Source organism: Bos grunniens, chromosome 5 (genome assembly GCF_055505025.1).
Source record: "Bos grunniens cultivar Pamir isolate PY7600 chromosome 5, Bosgru_T2T1.0, whole genome shotgun sequence".
NCBI lineage: Eukaryota > Metazoa > Chordata > Mammalia > Artiodactyla > Bovidae > Bos > Bos grunniens.
In genome coordinates this window covers 19,020,511-19,036,962 of record NC_141169.1, presented here as the reverse complement: position 1 = coordinate 19,036,962, position 16,452 = coordinate 19,020,511, and the positions used below count along the sequence as shown (strand labels likewise).

At 39.8% G+C, this 16,452-nt stretch overlaps 1 protein-coding gene and 1 long non-coding RNA gene across 13 annotated transcripts in view; one reads left to right on the top strand and one right to left on the bottom strand.

The window, feature by feature from the left end:
• LOC147371366 (uncharacterized) overlaps positions 1–16,452 on the bottom strand; it is a 178,302-nt gene that overhangs the window by 3,371 nt on the left and 158,479 nt on the right. Inside the window, exons 4-5 of one of the 3 annotated variants that reach the window (XR_015164784.1) lie at positions 13,630–13,757; positions 8,106–8,223 (exon numbers count right to left, since the gene is read on the bottom strand). The exons of 1 other annotated variant lie outside the window; for it this stretch is intronic. This is a non-coding gene — a long non-coding RNA (uncharacterized LOC147371366). Of the gene's footprint in view, positions 1–8,105; positions 8,224–13,629; positions 13,758–16,452 lie in introns of those variants that run through there. One more of the 3 variants, XR_015164780.1, reaches the window with a different exon arrangement.
• Positions 1–16,452, top strand: part of KITLG (KIT ligand) — a 107,671-nt gene that overhangs the window by 84,014 nt on the left and 7,205 nt on the right. For 6 of the 10 annotated variants that reach the window (XM_086403743.1, XM_086403737.1, XM_086403736.1 and 3 more), the window contains 3 exons: positions 8,405–8,514; positions 9,450–9,517; positions 10,505–10,581. In XM_086403743.1, the coding sequence (XP_086259869.1) occupies positions 8,405–8,514; positions 9,450–9,517; positions 10,505–10,544 (218 nt within the window). In that variant the 3' untranslated portion in view covers positions 10,545–10,581. The remainder of the gene's footprint in view (positions 1–8,404; positions 8,515–9,449; positions 9,518–10,504; positions 10,582–16,452) is intronic. The other 4 variants (XM_086403742.1, XM_086403741.1, XM_086403735.1 and 1 more) reach the window with 2 other exon arrangements.

Sequence of the window (16,452 nt, the reverse complement as noted above, 5' to 3'; positions counted from 1 at the left end):
CATCCTCTGTCGTCCCCTTTTCCTCCTGCCCCCAATCTCTCCCATCATCAGAATCTTTTCCAATGAGTCACCTCTTTGCATGAGGTGGCCAAAGTACTGGAGTTTCAGCTTCAGCATCATTCCTTCCAAAGAACACCCAGGGCTGATCTCCTTTAGAATGGACTGGGTGCATCTCCTTGCAGTCCAAGGGACTCTCAAGAGTCTTCTCCAGCACCACAGTTCAAAAGCATCAATTCTGTGGAGCTCAGCTTTCTTCACAGTCCAACTCTCACATCCATACATGACTACTGGAAAAACCATAGCCTTGACTAGACGGACCTTTGTTGGCAAAGTAATGTCTCTGCTTTTCAATATGCTATTTAGGTTGGTCATAGCTTTTCTTCCAAGGAGTAAGCGTCTTTTAATCTTATTAATGATTTCTAAATTAACTCCATTATTGTCAAAGAACATACAGTGTAGTCTTGTGAGATTTATTGAGACATTTTGTGAATATTAAAGTTTCAGGTGTAGCATTCTGAAATTTGATACAAGTGGTTGATAAAGTTCAGATCTTCTGTCCTTATTACATTTTTTTGTCAAATTTTTAATTGTTTACTGAGAGGGGAGCATTAAAAATCTTTCCTTTTGATTGTGGATTTGGTTATTTCTTATTTTGGTTCTATGATTTTTGCTTCACCTACTTAGCAGCTCTATTATTAAGTACTTACATATTTATTATTGTTGTATCTTTCCTGATTTACATCTTACTGAAATATTCCTTATAACTCTGCTAGAGCTCTTGTCTTGAAGCATATTTTGTTTGACATTGGTAGAGCCAGCCTTTCTTATATTTACTGTTTTAATATATATTGTTTTTCTTCCTGTCTTTATTTTGAAAGTATCTCTCTGATAGGATGCAGTTGGGCCCTGCTGTTTTATCTAGTCCCTTATTTTCATTAATTAGGCTGTTTGACCCATTTTGTATTTAATGCAGTTATCGGTGTGGTTAGATGTGGGTCTACCATTTTGTGATTGGCACCACATGCTTACTGATCCCCTGTTCCTCCTTTCCAGCCCTCTTTTGTGTTCATTGATTGATTGACTTTTAGTGCTCTATTTTAATTACTTCTGTTGTCTTTTCAACAGCACCTCTTGACATCATTTTGTGGTTGCTTTAGGAATTGCCATATACATCTTAACTTGTAACATTCTATTTAATCTTGTAGCACTTCAGAAACAAAGTAAGAACCTTGCAACAGGATGTTCCACTTGCCTATAACCACTTTTGTGCTGTGTTGACATATATCTTTATGCAGGTTATAAACCTCACAATACAGTCTTAAAATTATTGCTTAAAACCATCTTTTCAAGAGAAGGAAAAAAATTCTTTTACATTTACCCACATATTTATTATTTCTTGTTACTCCTCATTTCCTCTTGTAAATCCAAGTTTCTGTCTGGCGTTAATTCCTTTCTGGCTGAAGAGCTTCCTTTAGCATTTCGTGCAGTGCAGATCTGTTGCCAACAAATTCTTTTTCTTTTAATAGAAAAATGACTTTGTCTTCAGTATTGCAGGTGCTTTTTACTAGATACAGAATTCTGGGTTAACAGAATTTTTTTCCTTGAGTCCTTTAAAGATGTCACTCCATTGTCTTCCTGCTTCTATTGTTTCTGACAAAAAGGCAGCCAGCATTTATATGATGTTTTTCCTTATATGTACTGAGTCATTTCCCCCCTCTGCCTTTCAAAATTTACTTCTGTTTTAGGAGTTCAAATAAGATGCGCTTAGGAGTGGTTTAAGCTTCTTGGATATGTATGTTTAAGAATCACACATACATACAATCACACACATAATCCACATATATTATTGATAAAATCAGTCTCACAGATCATGGATGTTTTGTTCATTTTTTTCCAACCTCTCTTTAATCTTCAAGATGAATAATTTTAACCTATTTTCAAGTTCCCTGACTTTTCTGTCATCTGCTAAATTTTTCTTCCAGTAAGTTTTCCTTTTTCCATTAATTTTTTTATTAAGACTTTATTTTTAGAGCAGTTTAAGGTTTACAGCAAAATTGAGGGGAATAGAGGTTTTTCACATACTCCCTGCCACACATGCATAGCCTCTCTCATTATCAACATGCCCCTCTAGAGAGGTACATTTGTACAATGGAGGAATCTTCATGGACACCTCATATCAGCCAAAGTCCACAGTTTACATAGGGTTCACTCTTGGTGCTATCCATTCTATGGGTTTGAATCCAGTGCATTTTTTTCATTTCTAAATTTGTACTTTGTGTTCTAGAATTTTCATTTGGTTCTTTTTATATTTTATATTTTTCTGCTGAGATTTTCCATCTGCATATTCATTATGACAATATTTTCTTTTTTGGCTCTTGGATATAGTTACAATAGCTTCTCTAAAGTTCTTGTTTTTGAATTTCAATATGTAGGTCATCCCAGCATGGTTTCTATTAAGTGATTTTTTTTTCTTCATGATTGTGGGTCACATCTTCCTTTAGATGGCTAGTAATTTTTGACCATATGCTGGATATTATGTTGTTGGTATAGGTATTATGTTGTCGAATATCTGGATTTTGTAGCATTCTTTCAGTGACTGTTTTGTTCTGATAGGCAGTTGGTTCAGTTCCTAGCAGATCAGTTTTCTCTTCCTTTCCAGGCCTTTTTTTTTTTTTTTTAGGCTTTCTTAGAGGGTGGAGGGAGAGTAGCGTTATTTCTAAGGCATGGGGTCACTGAGCTATTTCTTGAATGCCTAGAAAATCTCTCCATTCTTGCTTGTCAGAACTTCTTTGTCTCTGAATTGACTTCTAGGGTCTTTGCTTAAGTCATAGCTTCCTGGACACTGTTTATTGCCAGCTTTTGTGAGGTTTCTCCCTGTGCATGTACAGCTTATTATTCAAGCAATGATTGAGTCTCCTCCAGACACGTATAGCGCTTCTTTTCTACACAGTTCCTCTCCCCAAAATAACCCTGCCTTACAAACCTCACAAACAGCCCCGCCTCCAGCTAAGGCAGCAGCCCTCAGCTTCATTCTCTGATTTCCTATCGTAGTGAGACTACTCAGTCAAAAGGTGTCACCCAGCCAGCAAATCGGGACAGTTGTGGGTCTTATCACTTGCATTTTCCCTCTCCCAGGGATCACAGTCTCGTGTTGCCTTTCGGCCAAGGTCTGAAAGTAGTTGCCTAGTATAATTTGTTTAGTGTGATAATTATTTATGTTGGGAAGGTTAAATTGCTATCATCAGGGTTGAATGCAAAATCTTTGCTACTTACAAGACAACTGAATATAAAACACCTGTTCGGTCCTATACCTTTGAGACTATCAGTAGTTTTTAAATGGCAATATGAATGACCAGACTTGTTTTTTGTTTCCCTTTTTCTCCCTTTCTTCTTTTTTTGCTTAAAAAAAAAGTGAATCTTGCATGATCAGCAGCTTTTGGCCAGGTGTTCTCACTCATGAAAATGGCACTTTAGATACCCATGGATAGGACTAGCTGTTATGAGTATACAGTCTCATACGAGAAGCAGACACAAATAAAAATATTCATATTTTATGTTATTTATGCTATATTTAACAGAAGTATGTAAATGTCTTTAGTTGTAGCATAAGGAAAGTAAGACACTCTGGAGAGTAGGGAGTCAGGGAAATTTGAAGAAACCATGCTGTTTTCAGGAGAAAGACCCCAAATGTTGCCATGCTGGTCAGAGGACCATGGCATATGATGAAGCAGCCCAGAGGTGTAAGTTCCCTCTCTGTATCTTATAAGGGAGAATCATGGGATAAGGTAAAAATGTAAAAGTTATCCAAAGGGAGTTGTGCTTTCAAAGTAATGGTAATATTCTTTGTACCAAGCTAAAGTGTGTTTTCGGAGAAGGCAATGGCATCCCACTCCAGTACTTTTGCCTAGAAAATCCCATGATGGAGGAGCCTGGTAGGCTGCAGTCCATGGGGTAGCTAAGAGTCGGACACAACTGAGAAACTTCACTTTTACTTTTCACTTTCATGCACAGGAGAAGGAAATGGCAACCCACTCCAGTGTTCTTGCCTGGAGAATCCCAGGGACGGGGGAGCCTGGTGGGCTGCCGTCTATGGGGTCGCACAGAGTCAGACACGACTGAAGCGACTTAGCAGCAGCAGCAGCAGCAAAGTGTGTTTTAAAAATGTTTAAGTTTGCGATCCTTACAGACAGTATATTTAAATGATAGAGAGAAGATCCTTACTTTGACATTACCTTACACATCTTCTAGAAAGACCACTGCCCAGCTCTAGCCCTTGCTTGGCTAGCTGTGTGATCTTGGGCAAGTGTTTTAATCGCTCTGGACCCCTCAATCAAATGGAGGTTGATAATCTTTCCTTCATAAGTTTTCTGTGAGTTTTAAATGAGTTAGCCCATGTGTACTTAGCACTGTGGCTGATGTATAGTACATGTTCATCCAGAATTATTAGAACAATTAGAGGCAACGAGGCTGAGTCAGTAAGTGGTGAGTTTGTGGTGAGCTCTGAATCAAGGGAGAGTACTGAATTGCATGTTTTCTAAGGACCAAGAAGAGGGACATATTCCTGGGCATGGTGCCCATAAGCAGACTCACTCTACAAAGAAATTCAGCAGAATTGCAGCACAGGTTTTTGTGGTCTATGTTTGTACAGATGTCCGGCATTATTAAGTCAAACCACACAAGTCAGTTCCCACCAATTTTGAACACCGGAAGGTTTTCATAATAATGAAAACAGCTAATAAGATAAGAACTCAGGAATTCAGGATTACTCAAATCCTGTGCAGATGAGCTCCCCCACCCCCAGAAACTTAGAGGCATTTTTATATAAAAGCAACGCTTTGGACCCAATAGCCTTCATTTGTGCTTCCCAGGTGGCACTAGTGGAAAAGAATGCAGTGTCTCCCTTCCAATGCAGGAGACAGACAGTTTTGATCCCTGGGTTGGGATCCCTGGAGTAGGAAATGGCAATCCACTCTAGTATTCTTGCCTGGAGAATTCCATGGACACAGGAGCCTGGTGGGCTACAGTCCATGGGGTCGCAAGGGTCAGACACAATTGAAGTGACTTAGCATGCATGCATACCCTTCCTTTGGCTCTTGAGGCACGTAATTCAGATCTCATTGACCCCTGATGGATAGCAACTGTAGCAAGTATTGGGAATCATGCCTTGGAGATATAAGCAAAGCCTCTTCTAATAAAGTAGATTTTCTTTCCTGGAAGAGGGATGGCAGGATCACTGAAGAGAACCCAAGGCCTAGCTGTGAAGCCATTTACATTAGGAGAAGAAATAAGGAAGTGACACCTCTGTAGAAGGTGAAGTCGGCTCCTGTGGATCTGACCACCTCCTGTCTATCTCCTTTTCCCTCTCATACAGGAGGACTGGTGCTAGGTGTTAGTCAAATTCCAGAACTTTGTTCAGGGTCACAGTCCTAGGGGTAGGACTTTGGTTAACAAGTCACAGTGTTCTGCGAGAGCGAGGTGTGCTTTCTTTAGTTTCTCCTCCAGCTTGGCTTTATTTGCAACACCTCCCCTGGGGGCTGTCCTTCTAGCTGAGAAAGATTTAGAGTGGGGAATCCCAGAGCACCTCACTCTGTAATAAGTTCCTTCAGCTTGCTGCTGGTGGGTGTGGTCTTTCCTCTGGTCTGACTAATAACAATTCAAGATTTGGCCTTTGGATAGAACAGGAAGAACAGATGTCTAGCTGCCTTGACTCTGGGGCATCTGGCTGCTCAAACATAGGTAATGGAGTTCTCCGTAGCACCATCCCCACTAGCTACTTTTCCATTGGAGTCTGGGGACAAAATATTTATAGCTTCCTTTGTTCTCTGTATATGTCTGGATATGTCACTTGGCCAAATCATAATCACATGCCAGCAATCAAAATAGACAGTGTGGGTCATAGTGGTTTGGCCATCAATGGGAATTCGAACATGTCACTGGAATACAAACATAAATACCCAAATTATTATTTATTGATAGTGATACAAACATTTCTAAAATGGTCAGAATTGCCTGTAACTCCAAACACATTTCCTCATAGAAATCACTTTTATAAATAGTAGCAAAATCTGAGACAAGCACATGTAATCTTATATAACCCTTAAAATGGTTTTATTATTGTAATAATAGTGTTACTTCAATTATGCCAAATCCCATTTTATAACTCAGGCTTATTTTGGTGATAGAATTCATGTTGAGCTTTCAGTTCAGTTCAGTTCAATTCAGTCGCTTAGTAGTGTCTGACTTTTTGCAACCCCGTGAATTGCAGCACGCCAGGCCTCCCTGTCCATCATCAACTCCCGGAGTTCACTCAGACTCACGTCCATTGAGTCAGTGATGCCATCCAGCCATCTCATCCTCTGTCGTCCCCTTCTCCTCCTGCCCCCAATCCCTCCCAGCATCAGAGACTTTTCCAATGAGTCAACTCTTCGCATGAAGTGGCCAAAGTATTGGAGTTTCAGCTTTAGCATCATTCCTTCCAAAGAAATCCCAGGGCTGATCTCCTTCAGAATGGACTGGTTGCATCTCCTTGCAGTCCAAGGGACTCTCAAGAGTCTTCTCCAACACCACAGTTCAAAAGCATCAATTCTTTGGTGCTCAGCTTTCTTCGCAGTCCAATTCTCACATCCATACATGACCACAGGAAGAACCATAGCCTTGACTAGACGGACTTATGTTGGCAAAGTAACGTCTCTGCTTTTCAATACGCTATCTAGGTTGGTCATAACTTTCCTTCCAAGGACTAAGCGTCTTTTAATTTCATGGCTGCAGTCACCATCTGCAGTGATTTTGGAGCCCCAAAAAATAAAGTCTGACACTGTTTCCACTGTTTCCCCATCTATTTCCCATGAAGTGATGGGACCAGATGCCATGATCTTCATTTTCTGAATGTTGAGCTTTAAGCCAACTTTTTCACTCTCCTCTTTAACTTTCATCAAGAGCTTTAAGATGCCTAAAACATATTTCCCATGGAGTTGGCCAAAAGGTCTGTCAGTCTGGTCTTAGGAAGTGATTCATAGTTACATGAAGGGAAGAGTCCAGTTCTTTACTCAATCTCCTTTAAGTATAAGGGGCACATGACTCACTATGTTTCCCCTATGCTGCCCCAGCACACACCCAAACTTACTATTATGAGAACCTCTTTGGAAACATAAGAATCATAGAATTAATGAGTTTCCTCTTCCAAGTTTACAAATGGTAGGGAAATGGGCAATTCTTATTCTCACGACAATAGATAAGATTTGTTTCTTGCCTCTGAGGTTAAATCTATGAGTTAGTTTTTCCCTCTTAAATGCTGATACACATACTGTGGTTTGATTCTTTTAGATCGTGTACTTTAGGTACTTAATATTAAATAGGTGACTGTAGGCTGACACAGTAGCCCGAGTATCATTGCAAAATATCATAACCCAAATCAGTCACTTTTACTTAATTGGCTTACATTTTGATCATATGATGGCTGAAAGTATATAGTTTATAAATGTATTACATCTTCCAAAGAGAACTGAAAGTTTAACTCTTACAAGTTGACATACACATGTCCATGTTCTCAAACAAGGAAGCTGTTTCTTGTAAGGAGACAGAGAGGAAAAATCTGTCAAAATGTTAAGTTTTGTGATGGGAGCAAGAGACCCTTAGGGGAGTTTTGTTGTTTAATTCCTGAATCATTCTGCTTCTCAAGGAAGATCAAAGCAGGATTCAGGGAGGTGTCCCAAGTTGATTTCATGTGCCCATTCTCTCTCTCACTTAGTTACATGGGGAGACACTGGTGTTTCCAGCCATTCTTCCCTGTTCAGTCATCTCTGGCTTTCTAACATAGAAAGTCTGAAAAATTGAAACCTTTAGTCCATAGCACAGTGCAAAGCACTGCTCGGTATCCAGTAAATGCCAGCTGACGATGCAATGAAGAGACACTGCAATTCTAAGCTTGAGGTCCCTGAAAATACCCTAAGCATAATGTGCAGATATTAACTTAAAATTTGAGGCAGGCCAGACATAGCTTGATTCATCGAGACCTTGATCGGGATGCAGAATGTCTTTAACGTTTCTTGGCAAGAGGTGATGTGTAAAAAAGTGAAAAGGTATTAGAAGATAAAGGCATAGAAGATGGATTTGCTTGATTAGATAGAAATCATTTTCAGGTAGATGTTATCTGCGTTCCATATGGGTCCACATTAACCAAGTCAGACAGCCTTCTGTCTGTGGGGTTTCTTTTTCACCTTATATCTGTCAGAAACAACATGAACTTGTATTGAAAGTGGAAAAATCAGCACGTTAAATACTTTAAACAGATGATAGGTCCAGAGTATATTTCGGAAACAGTTGGGAACAACCACAGCATTAAGAGCAAAACCTCTGGCATGGGTATGCATATGTGGTGTTCACCACTGTACTGTTTAAATTACAGGGAAGGCCTCAAATTCCATTGAAGATTCCAGCCTACAATGGGCAGCCGTAGCATTGCCAGCATTCTTTTCTCTTGTGATCGGGTTTGCTTTTGGGGCCTTTTACTGGAAGGTAAGTGCTGTTATTTTTTTTTTTCCCCCTTAATCAAAAACTTTACATATTTATTTGCTCATACCACATTACATAAATGATTAACAAACTGCCCTTTTCTAAGAAAGGATCCTACCAAGAAAACAGTAAGACAGGATATGTCTTAACTTACAGCCTCCACAGAATATAAACCTTAGAAAGGTTCCCCCATTCCTCCTCATGTTTTGAAGACCACTCCTGTAACTGAGAATGCATACTTAAGAAAATGAAAACTGGTTTTATTAGTCTGCTGCTGCTAAGTCGCTTCAGTCGTGTCCGACTCTGTGCGACCCCATAGACAGCAGCCCACCCGGCTCCGCCGTTCCTGGAATTCTCCAGGCAAGAACACTGGAGTGGGTTGCTAGCACCTTCTCCAATGCACGAAAGTGAAAAGTGAAAGTGAAGTCACTCAGTCGTGTCCGACTCTTCGCGACCCCATGGACTGCAGCCCACCAGGCTCCTCCATCCATGGGATTTTCCAGGCAAGAGTACTGGAGTGGGGTGCCATGGCCTTCTCCTTATTAGTCTGAACTAAATATAAAAAGGAATAAATATATGATGTGGTTAAAATTAGCTAGAAATGCCATTTGTATGATGTGCTATTTTGGATTTCTACTCTTATGCTCTTTTCTCATTGAAACCTGTCTGAAATTTTTAAATGTGCTAAATGATTGCAAGTCAGCTTTTTGAAATGTCTTTTTAATTTGATTACTATTTAAATCTTTCAGTTTCTTTACTACTCTTTCATCTCCAACATCCTAAAACTTTTGAGTGATAATACCATGCATTTTTCATAATTTCTTACTGCAAAAGTATTTTCATAGACTGCCTGCTGATGAAAACATAGAAGTGGAGACTATTTACCTCTTAAATAGGACATGATAATTTTACAATACATATCATTGTTCTTTTCCCAGAAGAAACAACCAAATCTTACAAGGACAGTTGAAAACAGACAGATTAATGAAGAGGATAATGAAATAAGGTATTTCATTTTACTGAATATGTTCATCAGTAAGGTTGACCTCACCACTTCACATACCATGCATGTGCTCATAACATCTTTTAAGAAGTGTTTCACCCTCATGATGGTAGCTCCTAACCAGTGTCTTCCAGCTTTTAGCTCCATTTCTGATCTCCCATTCTCTCTTCAGTCCCACATCTCCACTTACCTGTGAAATACCTTCACAGAATTGTCTTCCTGACCCTTCTTAGGGTATGCTCTCTCTTTTCTATAAGCAGCAGAATCTTGCTCATCATGTTCCTGGTCATGGAGCTCAGGAGGCACGTTTACCCTCCTCTTTTACACACTATAGCCGAGACATGCTGAGCTCCTTCTTTAGCAGCAGTCATTATTTTCATCTTGTCTGAGTTGCTGCCACAGAACCTTCCTCGGCCCTTCTAAATTCCACCTTTGTCTCCTTCTGTAAACCCCATTCTTGATACCACCTCCTAGTCAAGATATTTTCAGTGTTTTTCTCTTTCACACTTCATATATTAGACCTCACTCTGGCTTTTGGAGCCTTTAACTTATCTCAACTTACTCAGTATTTTTTTAAAGCCAGATACAAAATTTAAGATACCTTTCCACTTATGATAATTGACTTCTGATCACTATTTTACTCTTACCACATACTGCCCAGGACCAATACTTTGACTTTACATTCAGTTATGGTTTTTCCATTTGGCATGTTATTTTTTCTTATATCATGTTGCATGTGTACACATTCACATATTAAGCACATATAAGCATTTTCTGTATATGTATCATATGCATAGAGAATTTTTTAACTACTTGAGACTGTTGAAGTCCTCTCTATAGTAATATTACGAAAGTAAACTTTCCACCCAATTTTGCAAGCTTTTTGCTCCTGTATTTATAGAAAAGTAAAAACTGCCCTTTACAATACCCAGATCATGGTATACTTCAGAATCTATCTTAAAGCAAATAAGCATGTTTCTTGGTTTTCAGTATGTTGCAAGAGAAAGAGAGAGAGTTTCAAGAAGTGTAATTGTGGCTTCTATCAACACTGTTACTTTCGTACATTGGTAAGTTTTCAGAAATCAAGCTAAAAGATATAACAGGAACTACACAGCATCCTAGATGCCAGAATTTATTGTCTTCTATCAAGCTGATGTCAGTATGTCAGCTGAAACTGTTACATTGAATTGTGCATTCTCAAATTTTGAAAGACAAGCAGTGTTATTCCAGATTAGTGGATTCATCTTGTAGAGGAGTTATACAAAACATTAACAGTTGAGTGCTTCCTTTTTTTTTTTTTTTTTTTTGGCCACACCATACGGCTTGTGGGATATTAGGTCGCTAACCAGAGATTGAACCCACATCCTCAGAAGTGAAGGTGCAGAGTCCTAACCACTGGGCTGCCAGGGAATTCCTGAGTGCTTTTATTTTTGAGGCCAGAAAATAAGAGGGATAGAGCAAAGTAGGATTAAAATAAAATAGAAGAAGAATAAATAAAACCAATTTCAATTACGTGTGATTACTATAACATGATAGGAGAAGTATCTCATTTGTTAAATGCTCAATCAAGTGAAAACCAAAAACATTTCCCTGCTATTTTAAGGAAAAGGAGTAAAGGTCAAAATCCCTTATAGTCAGGAGAGGGAAAGTGTCAAGGTAAGGGGCCACCTGCCACGTGACTGGTCCTTATTGTGCCTCATCACAGTCCAGAACCCCAGATGCACTGAATACAAGCCAGGGATAGATACCGTAGTTGTGTGGGTCTGTGGAGGGCTCAGGGAGAAGGGAGACCAGGAGAACATGACTAGAGGGCGCTGTTTTTTACGTCTCCTCTCCCCTCTCCTGTCTTAGCTTCCAAAAAAGTTTCAGATGTGGTGCGGGGAGCACCCCGAATGGCATTAACCTGATCCAGCATCATGCATGCTCTTCCCATTGTACTGCTGCCAACTGGCTATCAATTCTGTTCTGCCCATTAACTCCCATGTATTCCAGTGGGGTATGAGTGTTCTTTCATTTCTCTAAATCCTCTGTTCTTCCCCTGCACCCCCTCGTGGCTGGAGGATCATTTATTTGCCCAGATTATTACAGGCACGGTCTCTGGGGAGCTTTGCCCTTTACTTTCATGTCACTGTCCTCCCAGCTCTCCCTTCTGTCCCAGATTCAGAGATTTCTCTCTACAGTGAATCTTCTGCAGGGAAACTGGGTCACAGAGTCTCTTGTCTCCTCCAGGAAATCACTTTTTATCAAACGCCATTTTTTAGCAACCCAAAATAACATCATATAATAATAGTAATTATGTCGCATATGTCTCTCACACTTTAACCCTGCTATTATGCAGACTTCATTTTTACCTTGAATCATGCCCTTGATCACCATGTCTGGGGCATGAATAGCACCCTCTCTTTTTTCTGCTCCCATCCTAGCCCTCTCTAGACTCTGTTTCCTATCAAATACTGTAAAGGAACACTTGACTCTCTTTATTTTCAGGCCCAGTATTCCCTAAGCTGAAATCATTGTTATTCCTAAAAACTTAACTTTTCTGCCCTTGAATCCCAGTACAAACCTACTGCTTCTTCCCTATCTGCCGTTTCAGTTCCCTTAAGCCAGACATCCACCGAGCACACATTAAGTGGTTAATTGAACCTTCAAGGTTCAAGTAATGTCCTCTGTAATTTGCTTTTGGATGGCATCACTGGGATCCTGTTTTGGCATACAGGTCATGTGGTGTTTAATTGTGGTACTTGTCCTGTGACATTTGGAGAATGGATTTTGATGGAAAAGCCCAGGGCACTGGCCTAAGAGGGGAAAAAATGATGGCATTTTAAAGGCTGTAGTCAAGCAACTAACACATGTCTACCAGAGGACACGCAAGGGCAGGAACCAAGGCTGTCTGGTTCTTGCTGTATCTCCTCACGAGCACCCCACTTGTTGCCTAAGCATTGTAGGCACTTAGTCAATGTCTATTGAATAAGTGATTGAGGCAATAAACAAACCCTAAATGAAAAGCTTACTAAGTGGTAAGGAATATAGTTCTTGTGAAATGACCTTTTTTAAAAGGTTTTTTGTTTTACAAGATAAGTATGTTTTAGAGATCTGCTGTACAAGATAATGCTTAGAGTTTAAAACAATCTATATTGTGTATTTAAAAATGTGTTCAGAGGGTGGATCTTGTGTTGTGTTCTTACTGCAATAAGGTAAGATGAACAATCTTTTAAAAAGTGCAGTAAGGTTTATTTTTATCTTATATGTGTGTGTTTAAGTTGCTGATTTTGGTCAGGACAGCAAAGTGTGTACAGCAAGGGGAAGATGGTCATATAGGAAACAGTTAACTTATTTTCTTAGAATCTGAGATATTACTCATATAATTAAATGAATGAAAATGAAGCAGGTTAAAGAAGCCCCAGATTGTTTAGGAATAAACTCATCACATAATAATTGAGGAGTTGGTGTGAAATAGATGACCTTACCAGAGAAGGCAATGGCAGCCCACTCCAGTACTCTTGCCTTGAAAATCCCATGGACGGAGGAGCCTGGTAGGCTGCAGTCCATGGGGTCTCTAGGAGTCGGACACAACTGAGCGACTTCACTTTCACTTTTCACTTTCATGCATTGGAGAAGGAAATGTCAACCCACTCCAGTGTTCTTGTCTGGAGAATCCCAGGGATGGGGGAGCCTGGTGGGCTGCCGTCTATGGGGTCGCACAGAGTCGGACACGACTGAAGCAACTTAGCAGCAGATGACCTTACTCATCATCATCTTGGCAAAGCTCTCTCAAGGCTCAGGTCAGAAACCATCCCCTCTGAAAAGCTGACTTTCCAAATGAAAGTAATCTCTATGATTTCCCAGGTGGCTCAGTGGTAAAGAAATCCACGTGCCGATGTAGTAGACACAGGAGGTGTAGGTTCAATCCCTGGGCCAGGAAGATCCTCTGGAGGAGGAAATGACAGCCCACTCCAGTATTCTTGCCTGGCAAATCCCAGGGACTGAGGAGCCTGGCAGGCTACAGTCCTTGGGGTTGCAAAAAGTGGGACCTGACTGAGCATGCACACACAATTATATTTCATATTACATTTCATACCATACAAATAAATTAGGAAGGCATCACATTTACTTACATACACTTTTTGTGTCCTCTTGTAAACCATAAGCTCTGAGAGGACAGGACTCATTTCTGAATTTCTTTATGGAATCCCAGTAAGCTATATAGTTTATACTAAGCACAGGCAAGTGATGATGACTGTATCTGTTGAATAAACGAAGAGATGAATGACTACATCAAAGAACTGCAATAATGAGAATAAATTTTATGTAGTAAAAACACATGTGTGTGGGTAGAAGTAATTAACAATCAAATGTTGAGGGAAAGATAGATATAAAAGGAAGTAAAAAGCAGCTCATTATCATGAATCTGCAAACCCCAAAGTAAAAATGTGAATGTATCATTTGTGACCATTTATTGAGCACCCACTACATAAAGAAAGCTTTGTTCTCTGTAACAATAGAGATTAAAACCTGCCAAGGAAATTTGAGTATAATTTGGGGAAAGGGATGTGGTGGAGGGAGAATAGGCTGTGGCATGGTAGGCGAGGAAGTCTTCCAAGAAATAAGAATAACCATAGTAAAAAGTATCAAAATAGAAATGAAATGCGAAGTTGTAATTATATATTTTAAAAATTGGATATAATTTGTATTATAGAAATTTTCTTGGTTAACAAAAAAGGGAAAATATAAGGAATGACTCAGGTTTGTAGCAAAAATTTCTCCCTGAACTAAAACAAATTAAACCAGGACAAATATTGGAACGCTAGAATTGAAAACATATGGAATAGTTAGATCTCCAACCTATAACTGGAAAATGAAGAGGAGGGTTTGATATTTTAAATACAGGGAAGGGATGTAGATAATGAGCCAGAAAGAAAAAGAAGTTGCCTCTAGGAGAAAATATACTAAAGCTGCGATTATTTGACATCAAATGTGAAATTATCTCTGAAAAGTTAAAAATGTATTTAGTCAACTAGCTGATGACAAGTATTCATATGTGACATCCCAGAATTTTTCACTTATTAGGTTGCCTGTAGCACAGTTTAGGAGAGAGAAATAGAGTAGATCATAGTACATATTCCTCTTCATTCTAACCACAAATATGATACCAACAAGCTCTAGTATAGCAAAACTTACTATAACCTAGTTCTGTCCTCAGATTGCTTATGGCCTACAAAAGGAGATAAGACATATGTATAAATAATCTATTTTTTAAAGCACCAAAGGAGGTGTTGGTTAAAAATCAACAGAAGGAGCTGACAGAAATGTAGTAAAGAATCAAAGATCAAACCATTGTATATGGTTGTCAAGGATATACCCTCAACATAACTCTAGATAATGAATGATATGGACGGCATCCTTTAGAATTGCACTACCCACATACAGTTGTCTTAGAACTGACTCATTGGAAAAGACCCTGATGCTGGGAACGATTGAAGGCAGGAGGAGAAGGGGATGACAGAGGATGAGACGTTTGGATGGCATCACTGCCTCGATGGACATGAGCAAGCTCTGGGAGTTGGACAGGGAAGCCTGATATGCTGCAGTCCATCAGGTTGCAAAGAGTTGGACATGACTAAGCGACTGAACTGATAAAATTGTTTTATTTAACAGGGGAGCGAAAGCACTAGGGGAAAAGCTTCACTGTGTAGGTGATGGAGGTGGCATTTGTGTTGAGCTAGGTCTTAAATGATTGGTAAAATTTTATTGGCAGTCAGGAAGGTGCTGCAAATGGAATAAGCTAAATCAGAAGACCAAAAGTACAGACTGTGTTCAAGGGTTTATACAGCTGGAGATCACACATAGAGGGTTTAAATGCTAAGAAAGGATGGACATCAGTGTGAAAGGGTCTGAATTCCAATATATAGGGCGTACACACTATTGAGTCACATAAGGAGTTGTTGGAGGGTTTAGAAAAAATGTGAGTAATACAATCAAAGCAGAGGTTTAGGAAAGTAATCAGATGTTGATGTGGCCGGATGGATGGGAGTGGTGAACTGGAGTCAGGAAGTCCACTTAGGAGTGGATTTTCAAACAGATGTGAGAGAATGACAACTTGAGCTAGGGTCACAGCCATGGAAATAGGAAAGCACAGGCCATTTTGGAGACACAGCAGAAAAAGAATCAAGTCCTAGTTCCTGATGGGATGTAAGGCTTGATATTATAGCACTCAGGGATGCATGTGCTCAGTCGAGTCTGATTGTTTGCGGCCCCATGGACTGTAGTCTGCCAGGCCCCTCTGCCCATGAAATTTTCCAGGCAAGAATACTGGAGTAGAGTGCCGTTTCCTTCTTCAGAGGATCTTACTGACCCAGGAATCAAACCCACATCTCCTGCATTGGCACGTGGATTCTTGATGATTTAGAGCCTATAAGACCAACCAGATGTCAAGCACCATTAGAAAAAAATGGGAGAAAGAGATGTTAGTAATTATTAACCAGTGGCCAAATATGTTGCACTGGAACTTCAGTGAACAGTCAGGGATGGAAATAATAGATTTGGGATTGGGAAGTCATCTACAAAGAATTTTAATTGAGACCTCAGGGGAAGGTTTTGCATAATCATGGCAAAAGCCCAGTTTGGTTGGGGGTAAACAGCATAAGTCTATAGACATTCAGATAGCAGTGTTTGTAGACTTATCCCAGCATAGTAAGTGGAGAAAGTAATTCTTATTATAATTAGGCTGGCGGAGAGATTTATAAAAGAAACACAACTTGGAAGTTTCCAGTGGATCTGAGCTAAGACAGAAGAAGGGAGATCCTAGAATTGGAATAGGGATGAGGGCAAGTTATGTGGAGACATTTAATGTACAGGACTCAGGAATGGTTGGTTACCAAAGGGCCGGATCTCTGACTCTTTACCACGTATTTCCTAAGGTTTGGTTGATACACTGTGAT